Below are 23,447 nucleotides of genomic sequence, written 5' to 3'. Positions count from 1 at the left end.
TTTCTTCTGCAACACAGAATTGTCAGGGTTGTGGGATTTCAGTATTTTGACAGTTCATTTTGCTTACATTTATTTTTTACAGCAGCACAGAGTCATTAAGGTTAGAAAAGACCTTTAAGATCACGGAGTCCAACTGCAACTTACAACCAATAAACTGTATCCTGAAATGCCACCTCTACACGTTTCTTGAACACCTCCAGGGATGGTGACCACCACCTCCCTGGGCAGCCTGTTCCAATGCCCAACCACTCTTTCAGGAAAGAAGTTTTTCCTGATACCCATCTAAACTGCCCCTGGCACAACTTAAACCCACTTCCTAGAACAGAATCGAACAGAACAGAACAGAACAGAACAGAACAGAACAGAATAGAATAGAATAGAATAGAATAGAATAGAATAGAATACAGCAGAATAAACCAGGTTGAAAGAGACCTTTGAGATCATCAAGTCCAACCTATCACCCAAAACTATCTAATCAACTAAACCATGGCACCAAGTGCCTCATGCAGTCTCTTCCTAAACACCCCCAGTGATGGTGACTCCACCACCTCCCTGGGCAGCACATTCCAATGGCCAATCTCTCTTTCTGGGAAGAACTTCTTCCTAACATCCAGCCTAAACCTCCCCTGGCACAGCTTGAGACTGTGTCCTCTTGTTCTGGTGCTGGTTGCCTGGGAGAAGAGACCAACCCCCACCTGGCTACAACCTCCCTTCAGGGAGTTGGAGACAGCAAGAAGGTCTCCCCTGAGCCTCCTCTTCTCCAGGCTAAGCAACCCCAGCTCCCTCAGCCTCTCCTCACAGTGCTGTGCTCCAAACCTCTCCCCAGCCTCCTTGCCCTTCTCTGGACACCTTCCAGCAACTCAACACCTTTCCTAAACAACCTTCCTATCACTAGTTACTTTGGAGAACAGACCAACACTGGCCTGGATACAACTTCCTTTCAGGTAGTTGTAGAGAGCAGTAAGATCTCCCTTTAGCCTTCCCGTTTCTATCTGCAGTATCTTCTATTTTTCATCCTTCAGTATCACTGATTCAACAACCAAAGTAATGAATGCTACTGAAATGCTTTTTTGCATTTAACAATTTAAGGAAATATTAACATCAGAATTAATAGCATTAAAGATGTGAGTAAGAAAAGCCAAATGACTAGGTAGCGTTATGCACCTTCTGCTGGCAACAGTCACTACACACAGAAAGACAGAAAGTGTTACTGATATTTGTGTAACACCAGTAACAGGGCTGGGCTCCAACTAAAAGAAATCACTGTTTCTGTGGAAACAGCACTATGACTTGTCACACAGGTGAAAAGGCAATGCTTCCTTCCCTGTCTTTCTGCACTGAAAAAAAAGAAAGACATGGCATACAACTGCAGGACTAAATGAAAGCAGCGTTCAAATTTCCTATCAGAAAATGATTGCTTTGTAATTCCTCAACTTGACCTCACCCAAGTCATTTATTAGTGAGCAGGAAGAAAGGATAAGCAGCATCTGGATTAATATGGCAAACAAGAAGGGGGAAGGGGAGATGTGAAAGTGTAGGGGAGGAAGAGCGGTGAGCTTACAGAGAGAACAAGCTAGCCTTTGAATAGGCAGCTGCTTCAGCCTCTGAAAAATGGAGGTGATGAAGGAAATAATTTGGTTCTAGAAACCCAGAGCAACCACTCAAAAAGACAGCAACCAGGTTAGGCATTTCCAAACACCATGGGAAACTAGTAAAGTAACATTGTCTACAACTACCTGAAGGGGGATTGTAGCCAGGAGGAAGTTGGTCTCTTCTCACAGGCAACCAGCACCAGAACAAGAGGACACAGTCTCAAGCTGCACCAGGGGAAGTTTAGGCTCGAGGTGAGAAGAAAGTTCTTCACTGAGAGAGTCATTAGCCACTGGAATGTGCTGCCTGGGGAGGTGGTGGAGTCACCATCCCTGGAGGTGTTTAAGAGGGGACTGGACGTGGCACTTGGTGCCATGGTCTAGCCATGAAGTCTGTGATGACAGGTTGGACTTGATGATCTTTGAGGTCTCTTCCAACCATGGTGATACTGTGATACTGTGATACTAAGCCTAGAAATCCCATGCAGGGGTCATACAGCCATTTCAGCTTGTGTTTAAACCAAAGAAGCATCTTATATGCCCAATATCTACCCAGCTTTTCAGTCATGGCTGACATGCACCACCTGTACAGGATCACAGTCACAGCAAATGCCACAAAACCCAAAACAGCTTCATTTTGCTTCATTAATCTGAGCAGGAATTAACCAATCAAGCAATTGACCCATGCTGGGCGCCCATTATTTTGTAATGTGGTGGGTTGAAGTTTTTCCCCCCCAGCATTAACTGTGCCAGACCAACTCAGTTAGAAGCAAATAAAGCTGTATTTACAAACCAGCACTACACTCTATAATGGAATGCAATGAATATGTACAAAATAGAAAGGATTTACAATATTAAATTGACAATATCAAATGTGGCCAATGTGCAGAACCTGGCACTTGGATGTGCTAAATCTCCAAGGGCATGAGATTGAACACATCCAAGTGCTGGGTTCTGCACATTGGCCACAGCAACCCCATGCAGAGCTACAGGCTGGGGTCAGAGTAGAGTGGCTGCAGAGCGGCCAGGCAGAGAGGGACCTGAGGGTACTGCTCGATGGTAGGCTGAACATGAGCCAGCAGGGTGCCCAAGCAGCCAAGAGGGCCAATGGCTTCCTGGCCTACATCAGGAACAGTGTGGCCAGCAGGAACAGGGAAGTCATACTGCTCCTGTACACTGCACTGGTCAGGCCACACCTCCAGTCCTGTGTCCAGTTCTGGGCCCCTCAGTTTAGGAAAGATGTTGAGTTGCTGGAAGGTGTCCAGAGAAGGGCAACAAAGCTGGGGAGGGGTTTGGAGCACAGCCCTGTGAGGAGAGGCTGAGGGAGCTGGGGTTGCTTAGCCTGGAGAAGAGGAGGCTTAGGGGAGACCTTCTTGCTGTCTACAACTACCTGAAGGGAGGTTGTAGACAGATGGATGTTGGTCTCTTCTCCCAGGCAAGCAGTACCAGAACAAGAGGACACAGTCTCAGGCTGCGCCAGGGGAGATTCAGGCTGGATGTTAGAAAAAAGTTCTATACAGAAAGAGTGATTGCACATTGGAATGGGCTGCCTGGGGAGGTGGTGGAGTCGCCATCACTGGAGGTTTTTAGGAGAAGACTTGACGGGGTGCTTGGTGCTGTGGGTTAGTTGCTTGGGGGGTGTTGGATTGGTTGATGGGTTGGACGCGATGATCTTGAAGGTCTCTTCCAACCTGGTTTATTCTATGTATTCTATTCTATGTATTCTATGTAACTACCTGAAGAGAGGTTGTAGACAGGCAGAGGTTGGTCTCTTCTCCCAGGCAACTAGCACCAGAACAAGAGGACACAGTCCTCTGCACCAGGGGAGGTTTAAGCTGGAGGTTAGGAAGAAGTTCTACATAGAGAGAGTGATTTGCCATTGGAATGGGCTGCCTGGGGAGGTGGTGGAGTCACCATCATTGGAGGTGTTCAGGAGGAGACTTGATGGGGTGCTTGGTTGTGTGGTTTAGTTGATTAGGTGGTGTTGGATGATAGGTTGGTCGTGATGATCTTGAAGGTCTCTTCCAATCCAGTCTATCCTATCCTATCCTATCCTATCCTATCCTATCCTATCCTATCCTATCCTATCCTATCCTATCCTATCCTATCCTACCCTATCCTATCCTATTCCATTCCATTCTAATCTATTCCATATTATACAGATATTTACAATTAGCAAAGAACACTAAAACCTCCCAGGTCAGAGACCAGGGAAGCTGTTCCACTGCCCGCCCCCCCGTCCCCCTGTCCCCCAAGATAAGAGGAGCAGAGAGAAAGCAGTGAGTTAGGCTTAACTAAACAGCTCAGCCAAGGCCAGCTGACAAGCAGGTCAACCTCTCCTGAGTAAAGCAAACAGCAGAGATCAGAAAAGATAGAATTGTTTTGGTACAAGTCATCTTGTTCTAGACATTTATCCAATGAATTTGTTTAGAATAATGTTTTGCTTTCCTTTTGACACCCAATAATGATTCATTTATATTTTTCCACTTTTCTGCTCAAAATCTGTGACTAAATTTTAAAGGCATAGCCTAAAACCACTACAACACTAAAGGTCATGAGATGCTTTCCAGCAAGCACAGGTAGAAGTACTACTAACTGCTTGATTTCCTTTGACAGTGCAGCTTAGAGGGCAGCATGATGTAGAGAAACGTGATGGAAGTGCTAATACACAATTTATACTCAACAGCTCAAATTACCCAAACAAAATCAGATAGGGCCACCAAAAGAAGAAGCTTGGACAACAAGCACTTACACAGGAATTTTGTACCTAATGTTTTCTCTATTGTTATTTCCTGTTATAAACAGGAAATCATAGAATCTTAGAATCAATAAGGTTGGAAAAGACCTCAGAGATCATCAAGTCCAACCTGTCACCCAACAGCTCAGGACTACTAAACCATGGCTTCAAGTGCCACATCCAGTCCCCTCTTGAACACCTCCGGGGATGGTGACTCCACCACCACCCTGGGCAGCACATTCCAATGGCTAACAACTCTCTCTGTGAAGAACTTCACAGTATCACAGTATCACAGTATAACCAAGGTTGGAAGAGACCCCAAGGATCATCAAGTCCAACCTGTCCCAACAGACCTCACGACTAGACCATGGCACCAAGTGCCACGTCCAATATCCCCTTGAACACCTCCAGGGACAGCGACTCCACCACCTCCCTGGGCAGCACATCCCAATGACGAATGACTCGCTCAGTGAAGAACTTCCTCCTCACCTCGAGTCTAAACCTCCCCTGGCACAGCTTGAGACTGTGTCCTCTTGTTCTGGTGATGGTTGCCGGGAAGAAGGGACCAATCCCCACCTGGCTACAACCTCCCTTCAGGTAGTTGTAGACAGAAAGAAGGTCTCCCCTGAGCCTCCTCTTCTCCAGGCTAAGCAACCCCAGCTCCCTCAGCTGTTCCTCATAGGGCTTGTGCTCAAGGCTGCTCCCCAGCCTTGCTGCCCTTCTCTGGACACATTCAAGAGTCTCAATATCCTTCCTAAACTGAGGGGTCCAGAACTGGACACAGTACTCTAGGTGTGGCCTAACCAGTGCTGACTATAGGGGCACAATGACTTCCGTGTTCCTACTGGCCACACTATTTCTGATGCAGGCCAGGATGCTGTTGGCCTTCTTGGCCAAAGGGGAGAAAAGAAGCAACTTGGCAAAATTACACTCCAAGAAAGTAGTAGTTGTAGAGCAGTAAAGAACAAATAACCTTGGCCAAGAATTATAAAAGGATCTTAAACTTGAACTATGATTGTAGAAGAAAAATATGATCACTACCCTTACAAATGTAAAGATGACAAACACACACAGTTAAAGGCTAATAGGAAAAGAGAGTTTTTACTGTATTCAGCTGATCCTGTCTTACACTGAAAACTTGTACATTCAAGTTCAGAAATAGAATAGTGGGAGAGAGATACTACTCTAGAAATCAACATAGAATTCTGGGCTGTAAAGCAAGATGAGAAAGCACAATGTAGCTCCAGGGACTAGGAACACTGAGAATGCAGAAGCTTAGGTTGCTCTTTCATAGAATCATAAAATCAGTAAGGTTGGAAAAGGCCTCAGAGATCATCAAGTTCAACCTGACACCAAATACCTCAGGACTAACTAAACCATGGCACCAAGTGCCATATCCAGTCCTTTCTTGAACACCTCCAGGGATGGTGACTCCACCACCTCCCTGGGCAGCACATTCCAATGGCCAATCACTCTTGCTGGGAAGAACTTTCTCCTCACCTTGAGTCTAAACCCCCCCTGGTGCAGCTTGAGACTGTTTCCTCTTGTTCTGGTGCTGGTTGCCTGGGAGAAGAGATCAACCCCCACCTGGCTACAACCAACTTTTAGGTAGTTGTAGAGAGCAAGAAGGTCTCCCCTGAGCCTCCTCTTCTCCAGGCTAAGCAGCCCCAGCTCTCTCAGCCTCTCCTCACAGGGCTGTGCTCAAGGCCTCTCCCCAGCCTCATTGCCCTTCTCTGGACATATTCAAGTGACTCAATATCCTTCTTAAATTGAGGGCCCCAGAACTGGACACAGGACTCAAAGTGTGGCCTAACCAGTGCTGAGTACAGGGACAGAATGACTTCCCTGCTCCTGCTGGCCACACTATTTCTGATCCTGGCCAGGATACCATTGGCCTTATTGGCCACCTGGGCACTCTGTCAACCAGTACCCCCAGGTCCTGTTCTGCCTGGCTGCTCTCCAGCCACTCCAACCCCAGCCATGGCTGTTCATGAGTTCTGCAGGATTCAAAGCCACTGTGGTAAAAATTGGACAGGCCTGTAACAAGCTTGGTTCAGCCAGTATACCAGTATTGAAGCATACAGTTTCCTAGGAACAGACACCTCTCTGCACAGTAGCATGTCATATTTCAATGTGTTAAAAAGAGTCACTCTCTGCTTTCTCATGTGAACATGTCTGAATTTAGATTCTCCAGCCTTTATCTACAAATGGATAGCAGGAGAAATGCTGCACTAAAACCACTAGAGAGGGAGGGTGAAGACTGAAGCCACATGTCCTCATTGCTAGCTACTTCTAGCAAGCTGGCAAGTCAGAATGAATCCATACCAATTTAATTCTCAGTACCTAAAGTCCCCTCTGCTGCTTTGGCAGGCAGCTTGGGAATCTTTCAATTACTTTCAAAAGAGGAAGAAAGATACTTTTTAGGTGTTTTTTTTTAATGGTGTTGGTCTCCTAACAGCAATGCAATCGAGGGACAGGGAGAAAAACCTGATCCAGGAGCATCATTTCTGACTGATACACATTACAATTATGAACAGGTGTGGAGCAGCCCCAAGAGGACAGCCCATATTTTGAGTCTCCCCCTCCCCAGCACTCTTGCACTGATCAAACTTGCACCATCAGCACAACGCAAAGTACAGGCAGCACATTAATTCAGACCCTAGAGTTTGTCTGTATACAGTACATGGCTCTGTGTTGCAAGTGGTCTCACACTAATAGGTAGAATGCTAATGATGACTTAAAAAACCCTAATTTAATGTAATAATTTTTCAGGAAATAATAATCTTCAATAACTACTCCCTCAACATCCTCACCCATCAGCAACAACAGTGCAAATGTATTCCTTCAACTGCAGGTAAGTGCTCACAGACTACAGAATCATAGAATCAATAAGGTTGGAAAAGACCTCAGAGATCATCAAGTCCAACCTGTGACCCAACACCTCAGGACTACTAAACCATGGCACCAAGTGCCATGTCCAATCCCCTCTTGAACACCTCCAGGGATGGTGACTCCACCACCTCCCTGGGCAGCACATTCCAATGGCTAACAACTCTGTAAAGAACTTTCTCCTCACCTACAGCATAAACTTGCCCTGGTGCAGCTCTGAAAGAACACCTGTAGTGAAAGGTGCTTATGACCAGGATTGTACCCCAAATATTACCAGAACATGCTTCTGTGTGTGTGACTCAAAACCCCTTTGTCCCCCCTGCTGACTCACCTTAGTGCCACTGAGTCCAGGTAAACAATCTGCAATAAGGGTGACCTTATTGCTCTCTACAACTACCTGAAGGGAGGTTGTAGACAGCTGGGGGTTGGTCTCTTCTCCCAGGCAACCAGCACCAGAACAAGAGGACACAGTCTCAAGCTGCACCAGGGGAGGTTTAGGCTGGATGTTAGGAAGAACTTTAGTGATACTGAAAGAAGTTCTTCCCAGAAAGAGTGGTTGGCCATTGGAATGTGCTGCCCAGGGAGGTGGTGGAGTCACCATCCCTGAAGGTGTTCAAGAGGGGATTGGACGTGGCACTTGGTGTCATGGTCTAGTCATGAGATCTGTGGTGACAGGTTGGACTCGATGATCCTCGAGGTCTTTTCCAACCTTAGTGATACTGTGATACTGATACTGATTTTTAACCTGGTATCAGAAAGAAAAATGATTAAATTGTGTCATTTTAACTTCCTGAAATGAAACTGCATGTCATCACTTTGCAATCTCGAAGAATTAGCCATTTTCTCAGCGTGCACCTCACCAATTTATCATGCTCTTCCTAGCACTGAGTTCTGAAACACAGAACATCACCAGGGAAATTAGAACTGTTTCTCAAACTTCAATCATCTTTTGATATAGCTTCATCCAAAGGGATTTAAAACATACCAGATAATATGCCATAATACACACATTAAGGACCATCCCCAGCTTGGGAAAAAAACATAATCTAAGTGGCACTTACCATATTTAACATAAAATGTCTAAGCACATGAAATATAAAATCATAAATGTAGCATACAGCAACTTCTAAACTTACAGAAGTTGAAATCCTCTTTGCTGTCTCTGTAACTGCCTGCCCCAATGGCTTCCAAAGATGGAAAGCATAACGACCTGGAAGAGATTGAAGTCAAATTGAATTATAGCCAACATTCATTACAAGAGGGAGAGGGGGGTGGGGTGGAAGTCTCACATTGATGTTCATCAGCTTACAGGAAAAGAAAACAACAAAGTTGAAAATAAAATCAAAACTCTTCCTTACTAATTTTTCTGCTCTGCCCAGGGAGGTGCTGGGGTCACCACCACTGGAGGTGTTTAAGAAGAGAATGGATGGGGCGCTTAGTGCCATGGTTTAGTTGATTAGATGGTGTTGGATGACAGGTTGGACTTGATGATCTCAAAGGTCTTTTCCAACATGGTTAATTCTATTCTATTCTAATTCTATTCTATTCTATTCTATTCTATTCTATTCTATTCTATTCTATTCTATTCTTCTATTCTATTCTATTCTATTCTATTCTATTCTATTTCTATTCATATTTCTATTTCTATTCTGTATCTGCCTGGGAAGTTCAAGAAAGAGGGCAGTATGAAACATTAGCATTGGATATACATTATTTATTAACTACTCTTCAAGGGTTATGCCTTTAAAAAAGGAAATCTACGTGCTATATGTTTCTTGCTGTGATTTTGTATGCTTAAGCACACATCTTGTAAGCACTGCATTTTTTATTTCCTCACAAAAAGAGGATCTTCTGGGATTAGGAACCATTCAATTCCCTACCAGCAGTGAATGTCTGTAACTAGGAAAGTCTAGAGGGAACTCAAGACTGTGTTCTCAGAGGTAGAAAGCAGGTCTTCGTTCTGAAGTTCACAGAGCTGTGCTATGTTACTGCAGGATTTTCCCTGTAATTCCCTTCAACTTAATTGCTGTTTTGAGTAACTATTATAGAATCAGTCAGGGTTGGAAGGGACCACAAGGATCATCTAGTTCCAACCCCCCTGCCACAGGCAGGGACACCCCACACTAGACCAGGCTGCCCACAACCTCATCCAGCCTGGTCTTAAACACCTCCAGGCATGGGGCCTCAACCACCTCCCTGGACAACCCATTCCAGGGCTTCACCACTCTCACGGTGAAGAACTTCCTCCTCACCTCCAGCCTGAATCTCCCCACCTCCAGCTTCATTCCATTCCCCCTAGTCCTATCACTCCCTGATATCCTGAGAAGTCCCTCCCCAGCCTTCTTGTAGGCCCCTTTCAGATACTGGAAGGCCACAATTAGGTCACCTCAATGATCTCAAAGGTCTCTTCCAACCTGGTCTATTCTATTCTATTCTATTCTATTCTATTCTATTCTATTCTATTCTATTCTATTCCCTCATGTTCCTAATGTTGTCTGTTACCACTTTATCATTAGCTACCACTAATATATAAGCCTAACCAGCAGCAGAAATTGTAAGACCGTTCCTCTTCTGCTTCTATACCAGAACATAGACAAACCAACTGCTTAATGGACTCTGCCCATCTGTCCAGCCTGTCAAGATCCCTCTGCAGAGCCCTTCTACCTTCTAACAGATCAACACCTGCCCACAACTTGGTGTCACCTGCAAACTTACTGATGACTGACTCAATCCCCTCATCCAGATCATCAATAAGGATATTGAACAGGATGGGCACCAGCACTGATCCCTATCACCGTCACGTTACAAGATCCTGTCGCACTCTTCTGTACTAGAGAAGCTCCACCTTGCCATATGGTATTAAATAAACAAAGTAAGATTTTCACATTGCATTTTGCAAATAAAAAGCAGGTGGAACCTTTTAGCTGCTGCTCAGAAAAGCAGTTTTTTTTTCCAGCAGTGACTATTCAAAAAGAATTTTGGGAAATGTGTCAAGGATTTTGATGGGACAGGAGCAATAACTGGATACAATCCTCCACAGCACTGTCAAGCAACCTCTCCACTATTTATGATCATAAAAGTTTCATTACCCCTTTTGGAAACAGCAGCTCACAAGCAATAGCTTCACATTCAGCTAGTTATTTAACTTACCTGCAAATGCAACAGTTGCAACACCAAGTCCAACTGCTATCATAGTTTTGGCCTGAAGCAGAAAAACAGGAATCAGAATGTCATGCAAATTCTCATTTAAAATATATGTGCCTTTAACAGTGATTTCTGATGCCTGCTGTGGACACTTCATACATAATGTACACAAAGACAGAAGTTCTTTATTCCACAGGCTACACTAGATTTTATAGTTCAGTTCCATTAACCCATGCCAATGCATCAGGTTTGACTTGGAAGCAGTTAGTATCAAATCAGTGCAAAAACACAGACAAAGCAGCTCATAGTATGCAATGACAAAAAAAACAAACACAAAGAATGGAATGGAATGGAATGGAATGGAATGGAATGGAATGGAATGGAATAGAATAGAATAGAATAGAATAGAATAGACCAGGTTGGAAGAGAACTTTGAGATAATCGAGTCTAACCTATCACCCAACACCATCTAATCAACTAAACCATGGCACCAAGCACCCCATCCAGCCTCTTCCTAAACACCTTCAGTGATGGTGACTCCACCACCTCCCTGGGCAGCACATTCCAAAGGCAAATCACTTTCTGGGAAGAACTTCCTAACATCCAATCTATACCTCCCCTGGTGCATCTTGAGACTGTGTCCTCTTGTTCTGGTGCTGGTTGCCTGGGAGAAGAGACCAACCCCCATCTGTCTACAACCTCCCTTCTCTGGACACCTTCCAGCAACTCAACATCTCTCCTAAACTGAGGGGCCCAGAACTGGACACAGGACTCAGGATGTGGCCTGACCAGTGCTGAGTACAGGGGCAGAATGACCTCCCTGCTCCTGCTGGCCTCACTGTTCCTGATCCAGGCCAGGATGCTACTGGCCTTCTTGGCCACCTGGGCACAGTGCTGGCTCATGTTCAGCTTACTATCAAACACTGAAGGCACTGCCATCAAGAGTTTCAGCTCTGAAGACAAGTATCCATGATTTCTGCCTGCAGTATTGAGCTCAGTACAGAAAAAGCAGTAGCCACCTCTGAGCCAATCTATATTTTTCTGTATCTGGGCTCTGGATCTGATGGATTTTATCTAAGTACCAACCTCCCATCTACCTAGATGGAGCTATTCCAGCTATCTGCATAACAGAATACTGCAGTGGCCTAGAGGTTTCCAGTACTGAAAGCGGAGCTCCAAAGTTAAGACTGGGTGAGTTTCCTGCACTAAAAATCTTCCTGTCTATACCATTTTAGTAAGCCAAGCCTTTCATCTCAGTATAGTCTTCAGCCTTGATATTAGCATTCATTTCTGAATGTAAAAATAATGTAGCAGTTTTATGTCTGTTGTTCCTTTCAGTTCCACAAGATTTCCCCTCATCTTTAAACCATGAAGAGAGGTAAGTACGTCATCCTAAACGGCAGGGGATATAAAGCGGCGATGCAGACAGCTCCATCTCCTCACTGAAACAAAACTCTTCCCAGCTCTTCTCTCTTCTTTTTGTTCCTGTTTAGACATTAACCAGAAACAGCCACGCTCCTGAAAATGCCATAACCTCACAGAAATTCTGTATTCTTCTGTTCCCTGGCTCGTGACCATGGATTTGTAATCGGCAGAGGCTTTCTTTGCGCTGTTCAGAGTGACAGCAAGAATCTTATACTAAGTGGTCACAGACAATTAAGAGCTCAACAAGGTGTTAAATAGATCACACTGACAAAAAATAATATATATTTATTAGCTTGTGCTTGTTCAAATGAAGTACACTTGCTTTGCCACCAGAAAAAGGTGGTTTGAGTCAGGAGTTCACAATAAAGTGTGCTGCCACTGGTAAGCCTCTAACAGCAGACACCGCATCACAGGTAAGGCCAAGCACAGAGACCAGGCAAATAAAAACTACCTGGATTCTTGTCAGTTCAGTGCAGAAACAGCACAGTAGTCTGGCAACACAACCTGGGATCTCTGAGGGCCTTTGATAAAGCCAGTCATGTCCACTGGGATGCATTATTTGACTCTCAGTGGACAGTACTAGCAGTTAGTGACAGCGAGTGCTGCCTGGAAGACAGCAGGTACAAAAGCAGCAAAGCAGCAGCTCTAGAATAGGAACAGAATGCAGTATCAACAGGCATATAAAAACAAGCTAGGAAACTAGGTCAAAGTGATGGGAAGCTCAAGACAGGCACAAAAGACTGCCCACAATTTGAGTTAAGGTACAACCACCACGATAGTTGAGAAATATGGTTGTTCAAAGCACAAATACTGGAAATAAGAAAGCATAACTGCTAATGAGCATGCAGGTCTAAAACACACAGTGACTGTGTGAAGGCTCAGCTGTCCATGTGTGTGATGGGACCAAAAAGAATGTTGGTTGGGGCCAGGAGTTGCCCTAGCATTTCTTTTGCCTTGCTTATGCACAAGCCAAGAAGGCCAATGGCATCCTAGCCTGTATAAGGAACAGTGTGGCCAGCAGGAGCAGGGAGGTCATTCTGCCCTTGCACTCAGCACTGGTCAGGCCACATCCTGAGTAATGTGTCCAGTTCTGGGCCCTTCAGTTTAGGAGAGATGCTGAGTTGCTGCAAGGGGTCCAGAGAAGGGCAACAAAGCTGGGGAGGGGTTTGGAGCACAGCCCTGTGAGGAGAGGCTGAGGGAGCTGGGGTTGCTATACCTGGAGAAGAAGAGGCTCAGGGAAGACCTTCTTGCTGTCTACAACTACCTGAAGGGAGGCTGTAGCCAGGTGGAGGTTGGTCTCTTCTCCCAGGCAACCAGCACCAGAACAAGAGGACACAGTCCAGGGGAGGTTTAGGCTGGATGTTAGGAAGAAGTTCTTCCCAGAAATAGTGATTTGCCATTGGAATGTGCTGCCCAGGGGGGTGATGGAGTTACCATCACTGGAGGTGTTTAGGAAGAGACTGGATGGGGTGCTTGGTGCCATGGTTTAGTTGATTAGATGGTGTTGGATGATGGGTTGGACTCAATGATCTTGAAGGTCTTTTCCAACCTGGTTAATTCTATTCTATTCTATTCTATTCTATTCTATTCTATTCTATTCTATTCTATTCTATTCTATTCTACTCCATTCTAACAGTTAACTATTTCAGACCACAATCAACTTTTACTGGGAGAACTTGATTTTTACATCAAGTCTGAAAGAAGCACCAAGAAATGTCTGTGTAACTGAAAAGCCCACTCAGTGACACAGATACAGTTCCACTCCCACACTTCAGACAATAGAAACATTGAGGGTTAAGGATTAGCCCTTTACGGAACACAATCTGTGGACAAGAACTTGACAACAAAGCTCTAGGGAGACACTGACAGGTTTTGTCCTCCTTGCCCTCCCTCCTCAGAAGGGATGCCCTTTTAGTAAGCTGTGACCTCAACACTGCTGAGCATACTTTGTCCTGAGTAATTATGCATGTAATTACAATTGTATTTTCTTACAGCCGTACAGCGATCTCTGAGGCTAAGTCCCTATCAGCAGCAATCGTAAGGAATCTGTATGTATGCTGCAAGTGTAAATAAACCCTGTCATTGGTGCATCCAACTGCTGAAGTGCAACCAGACCTACAGCAAATTAGGCTGTTTGTGCATCTGGTGCTGGACACATCCTCATGGGAAACCGTGTTGCTATTCACACATCTGACGGCTCCCCTTGAAGGGAACTGGGCCTACAGCAAAGCAGCTGTCAGTGTGTCTGGTGTAGGACCTACACCAACCCATCCTAATTGGCATTCCTATTAAGAACTAAGTCCAGCTGCACCTAGCCTCTCTAATCTCTGAGGACTTGGCTAGAATACAAGGGGATTCATCTCTTACTGAATTTACCCCTCGCTTCACAAAGCAGCAGTTTATGGCAATGCAGTTTGTTTGCATTATGAGCAGGTTAGAGAAGAGACACCTACCACATAGTAGCTAAGTGGTAACCTGTCACAACAATGTGAATATATATTATGGGTTGAATATAGCCTGATTCAAATTCAGGTTATAATGTAAGAAAGATAGCATGGCTTGTCTTTTTGTGAGAAAAACCATGTCAGTAAATGTAGTGACCTCAGATTCTAACCAGTGAGTGTGAGAGACTAAATCTTGTCTCTCTTGATGTGACTCAAAGATAAAATCACCTTTGCTGCTTGCCCAGACAATAGCTGATGTGTATTGGGCATTTGCCACTGGATAATGACTCTCTGGAAGGCGCATAGATAAAGACTGCTCAGCAGAGTGCAGCTGCCCTGGAAATAATGGACAGAGGCCAGTGCTATGGATACTCTCTGGAATATACATACCTAAAACACTGTATAAAAGATCTGGGCAACTACTAGCTGAGGAGAAGGAAAACACAAGGAAAGGAAAAGACCTGGGCAACGCTGCTCTGAAGAAAAACAAAGAAAATACCAGGAGAGAAAAGGACAGAGATATCACCATGTAGCCTGGAAGAAACAGACCAGGAGGAACCCTCTCTCCATGTCCTAAGTTCCACCTGCTGCAACTCATGGAGCTGAAGAGGCTGCTCAGAGAAGGGCTTGGACTTGGACTTTGGGATCTCTCCCTCCCCTCCTCCACTGGAGGACAGTGCAGCCAACAAGGATGACCTCTCCTCCAGGCCAAAGCTGCAGCAGCCTTCCTCCACAGAGCCAACATCTCCACCACGCTAAAGCTGCAGCAGCCTTCCTCCACAGACCCAAACTGTCTTGGGGGGTGAGGGCTGTGGTAATATAATTCCTTTCCTTTTCTCTCTCCCTATTTTCTCTCTCTCTCCCTATTTTCTCTCTCTCCTTCCTATCCATCCACTTTACTCTGTTAATAAATAGCCTCACTGTTGATAATTTGGCCTTGTTTGTGCCTCTAATTTCATAACACAGGAAGATTCAAAAGAACTGAGTCTCTTTCCCTCTCTGGACCTAGACAGTGAGTCATTTAAGCCCAGACTGACTGAGCTTCCTTTTCCATGCTCACTTAACTAATTTGATTATTTAGAAGAGTAAGTCATAGATACTCTGGTGCTTTGAAATGTAGAGTATAAAGTGCAAAGCCTTAATTAAATTAACTCTTTTCATATCAATATTAAGTGAAAGCAACTCACTACCACTGTGGAAGGGATCAGTTCATTTATGGCAGGCTAGTACAACTACCACCACAACCATCTTTGGCTCCCATTGCAAGAAAATCCATTTTATTTCAGACTCATAAAGGCCATTTAAAAACATACATAAAAACATTACTTTCAATTATGACAGAACTGACCTTGCTTCCCTCTACCCCACCAAAAAAAAAAAAGCCATTAAGAAGTTCCTAATATGTAGGTTTTAAATGAAGGCATTCTGTTAAGATCCAAGGGGGAAAAATAAAGAAATAAAAGACTAAAAAGTAACATCTGTCCCTTTCTTTGTTCAGTGAATCAGCTCCCAAAGGTCAGTCGACAACCCTATGGTATCCTGCTGATCTCAGCATTTGAATTTTACTATGTGGTTCAGTTTTCAGAAACAAATCCTCTCAGATACAGAAAATCAATGCAAGTTTTGCTACATCCAAGAATTCTGATTTTGTTTTTTTAGAGCTCTTTATGGAAATGCATAAGAAAACACAAACAATTGAAAGGCAACTGCAAGACCTGAATTAGCAAAGTGTTTGGCAAACAAAAGAGGATAAAGCATGTTATTTAACATATAGAATAGAACAGAACAGAATACAACACAACACAACACAATAGAATAGCATAGCATAGCATAGAATAAATGAGGTTGGAAAAGCCCTATGAGATTATCAAGTCCAACCTATCACTCAACACCATCTAATCAACAAAAACAGGGCACCAAGCACCACATCCAGTCTCCTCCTATACACCCCCAGTGATGCTGAACTCCACCACCTCCCTGGGCAGCCCATTCCAATGGCCAATCACTCTTTCTGGGAAGAACTTCTTCCTAACATCCAGCCTAAACCTCCCCTGGTGCAGCTTGAGACTGTGTCCCCTTGTTCTGGTGCTGGTTGCCTGGCAGAAGAGACCAACCCCCACCAGGCTACAACCTCCCTTCAGGCAGCTGTAGAGAGCAAGAAGGTCTCCCCTGAGCCTCCTCTTCTCCAGGCTAAGCAACCTCAGCCTCTCCTCACAGGGCTGTGCTCCAAACCCCTCCCCAGCTTTGTTACCCTTCTCTGGACATGTTCCAGCAACTCAACATCTTTCCTAAACTGAGGGCCTCAGAACTGGACACAGGACTCAATGTGTGGCCTAACCAGTAACATATAGCATCACAGAATCAGTCAGGGTTGGAAGGGACCACAAGGATCATCTAGTTCCAACCCCCCTGCCATGGGCAGGGACACCTCATGCTGTTCACAGGTATATATCACCTCATGTATGTTCAGAGGTATATATCATATACTGTTAGCATACAGAGATCTGTGGGCTAATCATTTAATACCTATTTTTCCATTAGCCTTCATTTCTATCAGAAGGAGCAGGGAAGAATGAGATATTCTTTGTTTTTTTGCAGATTCCTAATCCCCAGTGCTTTGCTCTCAACCACATTCCAAAATATGATGACCTGTGATTTTTTTGGCACTGCAGTTTCTCCTATGAATTACAAAAATAGCTTAACTTATAAACAAAAGGAGAATTTCAAATGCACAGTTTTTAAAGCTCAGCACAACACTATTACATCTGACTACAGGCTACAGGCACTACCTTCATGAATGTTAAAATCTGCCTGCTTGCATAGGATTTGGATTTTATCTATTTTGGTGGTGCTTAGTCAAACAAAAAAAGTAGAATAGAATAGAATAGAATAGAATAGAATAGAATAGAATAGAATAGAATAGAATAGAATAGGTTGGAAGAGACCTTCAAGATCACTGCGTCCAACCCATCAACCAACCCAACCCACCTAAACAACTAAGCCATGGCACCAAGCACCCCATCAAGTCTCCTCCTGAACACCTTTAATGATGGTGACCCCATCACCTCCCCAGGCAGCCCATTCCAATGGGCAATCACTCTCTCTGTATAGAACTTCTTCCTAACATCCAGCCTAAACCTCCCCTGGCACAGCCTGAGACTGTGTCCTCTTGTTCTGGTGCTGGCTGCCTGGGAGAAGAGACCAACCTCTGCCTGTCTACAACCTCCCTTCAGGTAGTTGTAGAGAGCAATAAGGTCACCTCTGAGTCTCCTCTTCTCCAGGCTAAGCAACCCCAGCAGATGTGCCTAGGCAGCCAAGAGGACCAATGGCATCCTGGACTGCATCAAGAACAGTGTGGCCAGCAGGAGCAGGGAGGTCATTCTGCCCCTGTACACTGCACTGGTTAGGCCACACCTCAAGTACTGTGTCCAGTTCCGGGCCCCTCAGTTTAGGAAGGATGTTGAGTTGCTGGAACGAGTCCATAGAAGGGCAACAAAGTTGGTGAGGGGTTTGGAACACAAGCCCTGTGAGGAGAGGCTGAGGGAGCTGGGGTCTGCTCTTCTCACAACTGGCTTTTGGCCACACAGCAAGAACTCTGCAGTCTTCTGCCTCAGAAGCCTTCAGTGTTATCAAATAGAAAGCAGAGAGAAAATAAAAATTTGGTCTGATGGGTTAGATGGCATTTTGCAATTAGTCCATGTTTCATCATGGATCAGTGAAATAGGAAGGATGTACTCACATTCCAGTAAGACACACAAGTGCATACTGCTGAACTAGAAGCTCAACTTTTAAAGAGATTTGGTTTGTGGTGTTATAAAAAGTGCTGTACACCACTAAGAAGCAGGATACAGAAGCACATAAACCCAGTCTAGAAAAGTATTTCTAAAACTGTATTTTCTCGTACATAATATCAGTAAGTTTGCAGATGACACCAAGCTGGGGGCAGGAGTTGATCTGCTGGAGGGTAGGAAAGATTTGCAGAGGGACATCCACAGGCTGGACAGATGGGCAGAGTCCAAGGGCATGAGATTGAACGCATCCAAGTGCCGGGTTCTGCACATTGGCCACAGCAACCCCATGCAGAGCTACAGGCTGGGGTCAGAGCAGCTGGAGAGCAGCCAGGCAGAAAGGGACCTGGGGGTACTGGTTGAGAGTAGGCTGAGCCTGCAGTGTGCCCAGGTGGCCAAGAGGGCCAATGGCATCCTGGCCTGCATCGGGAACAGCTTGGCCAGCAGGAGTTCCTTCTGCCCCTGTACACTGCACTGGTTAGGCCACACCTTGAGTCCTGTGTCCAGTTCTGGGCCCCTCAGTTTAGGAAAGTTGTTGAGTTGCTGGAACGTGTCCAGAGAAGAGCAACAAAGTTGGGGAGGGGTTTGGAGCACAGCCCTATGAGGAGAGGCTGAGGGAGCTGGGGTTGCTTAGCCTGGAGGAGGTTCCAGGGATACCTTCTTGTTGTCTACAGTTCCCTGAAAGGAGGCTGTAGCCAGTTGGGAGTTGGTCTCTTCTGCCAGGCAACCAGCACCAGAACAAGAGGACACAGTCTCAAGCTGCACAAGGGGAGGTTCAGATTGGATGTTAGGAAGAGGTTCTTCACAGAGAGAGTGATTGGCCATTGGAATTGGCTGCCCAGGGAGATGGTGGAGTCACCATCATTGGAGCCTGGATGGGGCGCTTGGTGCCATGGTTTAGTTGATTAGATGGTGTTGGGTGATGGGTTGGATCTTGCAATGATCTTGAAGGTCTTTTCCAACCTGGTTTATTCTAGTCTAGTCTAGTCTAGTCTTTTTTTTTTTTTTTCACTTGAAAGAAATTATTCTTAGTATAGAAACTAGAATAAGGCTTCTATTCCACAGAAGAGTAGCTACATCTTATTGGAAGTCTGTTTCAGAGCAAACCACCTAATTAACTCTACATGGAGCCGGATACATTTTGAAGTGGGATTGTATTAAAACTATCTGCAGCAGATTTGATTTCATAATCTAATGTTCTCCTTCCAGTTTTACCTTCCTATGAAATGTAATTTGTTTTCCAACAGAGAATTAAAAGCAATTTCAGCTAGACATTCAGCTGGAATGTGTCCAGAGAAAGGCCACAAGGATGATCAGAGGGCTGGAGCACCTCTCCTATGAGGACAGACTGAAAGAGTTGGGGCTGTTCAGTCTGGAGAAGAGAAGGCTCCCAGGTGACCTCATTGTGGCCTCCCAGTATCTGAAGGGGGCCTCCAAGAAGGCTGGGGAGGGACTGCTCAGGCTCTCAGGGAGTGATAGGACTAGGGGGAATGGAATGAAGCTGGAGGTGGGGAGATTCAGGCTGGAGGTGAGGAGGAAGTTCTTCCCCATGAGAGTGGTGAAGCCCTGGAATGGGTTGTCCAGGGAGGTGGTTGAGGCCCCGTCCCTGGAGGTGTTTAAGAGCAGGCTGGATGAGGCTGTGGCCAGCCTGATCTAGTGTGGGGTGTCCCTGCCCAACGTAGGGGGTTTGGAACTAGATGATCCTTGTGGTCCCTTCCAGCCCTGACTGATTCTATGATACTATGATGGATGCTGCTCTCCATACTCACCCAATTCTCATGGAGATCTGTGCCATTTATTTTACAGCAGCTTTTTTGGTTTGTACTTAAAACTATGCCTGAAGTTTCTGACAGTTTTTCAGCTAGAGGAACTTTGAAGCAGGTTCCATTGCCAACTGCATGCTAACAGTCAACCACCTCCCTGCACAACCCATTCCAGGGCTTCACCACTCTCATGGGAAAGAACTTCCTCCTCGCATCCAGCCTGAATCTCCCCACCTCCAGCTTCATTCCATTCTCCCTAGTCCTATCACTACCTGAGATCCTGAGAAGTCCCTCCCCAGCCTTCTTGGAGGCCCCCTTCAGATACTGGAAGCTTTGGTTGCACTTTGCCTCTGCTCCAGACCCATCCAATCTCATCCGTATGATAAAATATTAGGTGAGGATTAGCATTCTGAAACGGAGCTGTACAAAACCATTAGTGGTCAAACCTAGGGTAATAAAACTCACACAGTATGTGAAAATACCACTGGTATCCTCTCTTTTAAGGCAGGAGGACGAAATTGCAGACCTCGTCTGCTCACGCCTGTGCGCGCTGGAGCAGCAGAGCGCTTTAAGCGGGGGCTGAAGCGCTCCCGCGTATCCCGCAGCCCACGCTGTAGGGCAACGCGCGGCCTGAGGTGAGAGGCACAAGCCTTCGCACCACAGGCACCACCACTTTGACCTCCCTGACGTCCACCGTCCACCCCGGGGGACCGATAACGTCTGCCTCCGCTAGCCCGATCCCCCAATCCACTGCCTAGCTGCTCACACGCGTTACCCTGAGAGAATGTGAAAGCCCTGGGACTTAGAAGCAGAGCAGGTGTCAGCCTGACGGCCGGGGGTGGGGGGTGGCAAACCGCCACTCCAGTCCTCAGGGGACACCCCTCAACGCCACCAGGCTGAGCGGGAGGAGCGACGACCCCCGCGTCGGCTTTGCAGGCAGCGACAAGCGGAGGGCCCTAGAGCGGGGAGGAGGAAGGAGGAAGGGAGGAGGAAGAAGGGAAGGAGGAGGGGCAGAGCCGACAGCTGCTCTGCTCTCTCGGGGATACACTGCCTCCCCCTCCCCGGCGCGCTCACCAGCCCTCGGTCCAGCTCGGCTTGGCCCGTGCCGGCGCCCGTAGGAGCCCTGGTGTACTCGGCATAGCGCAAGCCTTCGGAGGAGTTGGCGGCTCCTTCCATGATGGAAGACGGGGAGGAGAACCGCTACAGCTCGGCCAGAGGGACAAACTGCTTGACAGGACGGTCTCGTTCCTCCCCCCCGAGCTTCCGGGAGAGGGGCGGGGCGTGTGGCGCGCCGGACCCCGCTGTCTGCCCCGGGCGCTGGGGCCTCGGCGCGGCTTGGTGCTTGAGTGGTTGTGGCGGTGTGTGTGAATGGTCGGGTGGTGCTTTGGTGGAGGGTGGCCTTCGCGTCTGCCTTCCGCCCGGTGGCCGCCGTCGCTCACACGGGAGGAGCCCGGCTGTACCGCTGAAGGGGGCTGCACCCCCTCCACGGTAGCTCACGCGTCTCTGAGGAAGGGCGGCCGGGAGGTTGATGGCGCCTCACGGCTGGGAGGGAGCCACTTCCCACCAGCGTAACGCTGGGGCGGAGACCGGGAACTGATGATTCCTTCCTTTGTCTTCACTGTTTTGAGGAGCTGGAAACTGAACGTTGGGTGTTTTGAGTGCCAAGACAAGAAAGAAAGTGGCTGGGGTAGGGGAGAGGGATGGCAGAGATGAGGGGATGGGAGTCCCAAGGTGCACCACGGGGGCGTTTAGGCTGGATGTTAGGAAGAAATTCTTCCCAGAAAGAGTGATTGGCCTTTGGAATGAGCTGCCCAGGGAGGTGGTGGAGTCACCATCCCTGGAGGTGTTTAGGAGGAGACTGGATGGGATGCTTGGTGTCGTGGTTTAGTTGATTAGATGGTATTGGGTGATAGATTGGACTCGATTTGGAAGGTGTTTTCCAACCTGGTCTGGTCTATTCTATTCTATTCTATTCCTATTCTATTCTATAGTTTATGCATTAAAATTAGGATGAGAAAGCACCTGAGAAAAGCAGAGGCCACACTGAAATGTTTCATAGAGTAGAATAGAATGGAATGGAATAGAATAGAGTTGAATTGATTTGAATTAACGAGGTTGGAAAAGACCTTTGTGATCATCAAGTCCAACCTATCATCCAACGCCATCTAATCAACTAAACCATGGCACCAAGCTCCCCATCCAGTCACTTCCTGAACACCTCCAGTGATGGTGACTCCACCACCTCCCTGGGCAGCCCATTCCATGTCTATCTTAGAAAAAATACAGGGTTTTTAAAGGTGGTAAAAATTCATCTGGAGAGGAAAAATAAAGGCCTGAAATCTGGGTTTAATAATTGTGTATTTTGCACCTTGGTTGGTATCTCTGAGCAGTTTCAGTGTATTTGTATTTTGATTTCTTTAAAAGTGCTGACAGGCTCGCAGTTTGCTTTCCAGAAATTCTTCTTTAGCTGATTGCTTATATGCAGGAGATGTCAATCACCATAAAATAAAATGCTCACTCTCTTCTCAGTACAGCAGTGTGACAGGTCTTCTTTTCCATTTATGCTGGTTTTCCTTCTCTCTTACTTTACAGTACTGGCAAGAGTGTTGAATTACCTGCAGATTGCTGAGTGGTGTGACTCAACAAAAAGAATGCCTCTTCTTACCTCCTGTTTCAAACTGATTGTTCTCCTGAGGCATTATTCTAAGCACACAGGGTTTTGTATATCTGATTGGTACTTAACAATCCTATAACACCAAAAGGGATTGGATTTAATTCATGTCTTTTTAAAGAGAGCTTTTAAAGGACAGCTCATATTAACCATAAAGGTGAGTTGACCATATTTAGGATTTGATTAATCTTGTACAAATTCATAACTTTCTACAGCACAAAAATCATTGGAGGTTATACAGTAATCCATTTGGAAAGAAATACAGTCCTTGTTACTTCATTGAACACATACAATCATATATGATTCATTTTTTTTCACACCTTCAGTAGAATTGAGTTTCTTGCAATGTGAAAACCTATTTTTTGGATCAATAAAAATGTCCCCTTCTGACCCTTTTTTGTTCATTGATTTGCATGGAAGCAATGCAGAATAGAAGGTCACTTACAACTTTTTTGATTAGCAAGCACAGTTAACGTAGAATCATAGAATCAATAAGGATGGAAAAGACCTCAAAGACCATCAAGTCCAATCTGTCACCCAGCACCTCAGGACTAACTAAACCATGGCACCAAGTGCCATGTCCAGTCCCCTCTTGAACACCTCCAGGGGCAGTGACTCCACCACCTCCCTGGGCAGCATATTCCAACAGTTAACAACTCTCTCTGTGAAGAACTTTCTCCTCACCACCAGCCAAACTTCCCCTGGTGCAGCTTGAGACTGTGTCCTCATGGTGCTGGTTGCCTGGGAGAAGAGACCAACCTCCACCTGGCTACAGCCTCCCTTCAGGTAGATGTAGGCAGCAAGAAGGTCTCCCCTGAGCCTCCTCCAGGCTAAGCAATCCCAGCTCCCTCAGCCTCTCCTCATAGAGCTTGTGCCCAAGGCCTCTTGCCATGATTGAAAATACTGGACTTTACAAGTTTTTCCTTAATTTTCCTCTTCTGCATTTTACTGAAACTTCTTCTAAAAAAGCCCAGGTCTCTCCTGATGACATATAAGG

General features: G+C 46.0%; 1 protein-coding gene across 1 annotated transcript in view; it reads right to left on the bottom strand.

Annotated features, from left to right (window-relative positions):
• DNAJC15 (DnaJ heat shock protein family (Hsp40) member C15) overlaps nucleotides 1-21,026 on the bottom strand; it is a 36,325-nt gene extending 15,299 nt beyond the window's left edge. Inside the window, exons 1-3 of the mRNA XM_009907558.2 lie at nucleotides 20,854-21,026; nucleotides 10,366-10,417; nucleotides 8,352-8,425 (exon numbers count right to left, since the gene is read on the bottom strand). Coding sequence (XP_009905860.1) covers nucleotides 8,352-8,425; nucleotides 10,366-10,417; nucleotides 20,854-20,955 — 228 coding nt within the window. The 5' untranslated portion in view covers nucleotides 20,956-21,026. The remainder of the gene's footprint in view (nucleotides 1-8,351; nucleotides 8,426-10,365; nucleotides 10,418-20,853) is intronic.
• Between the last annotated feature and the right edge of the window lie 2,421 nt (nucleotides 21,027-23,447).

The sequence above is a fragment of the Dryobates pubescens genome, chromosome 7, assembly GCF_014839835.1.
Source record: "Dryobates pubescens isolate bDryPub1 chromosome 7, bDryPub1.pri, whole genome shotgun sequence".
In the NCBI taxonomy this organism is placed as follows: domain Eukaryota; kingdom Metazoa; phylum Chordata; class Aves; order Piciformes; family Picidae; genus Dryobates; species Dryobates pubescens.
The sequence above is the reverse complement of the archived record's forward strand: the minus strand, read 5'-3'. Positions and strand labels throughout refer to the sequence as shown.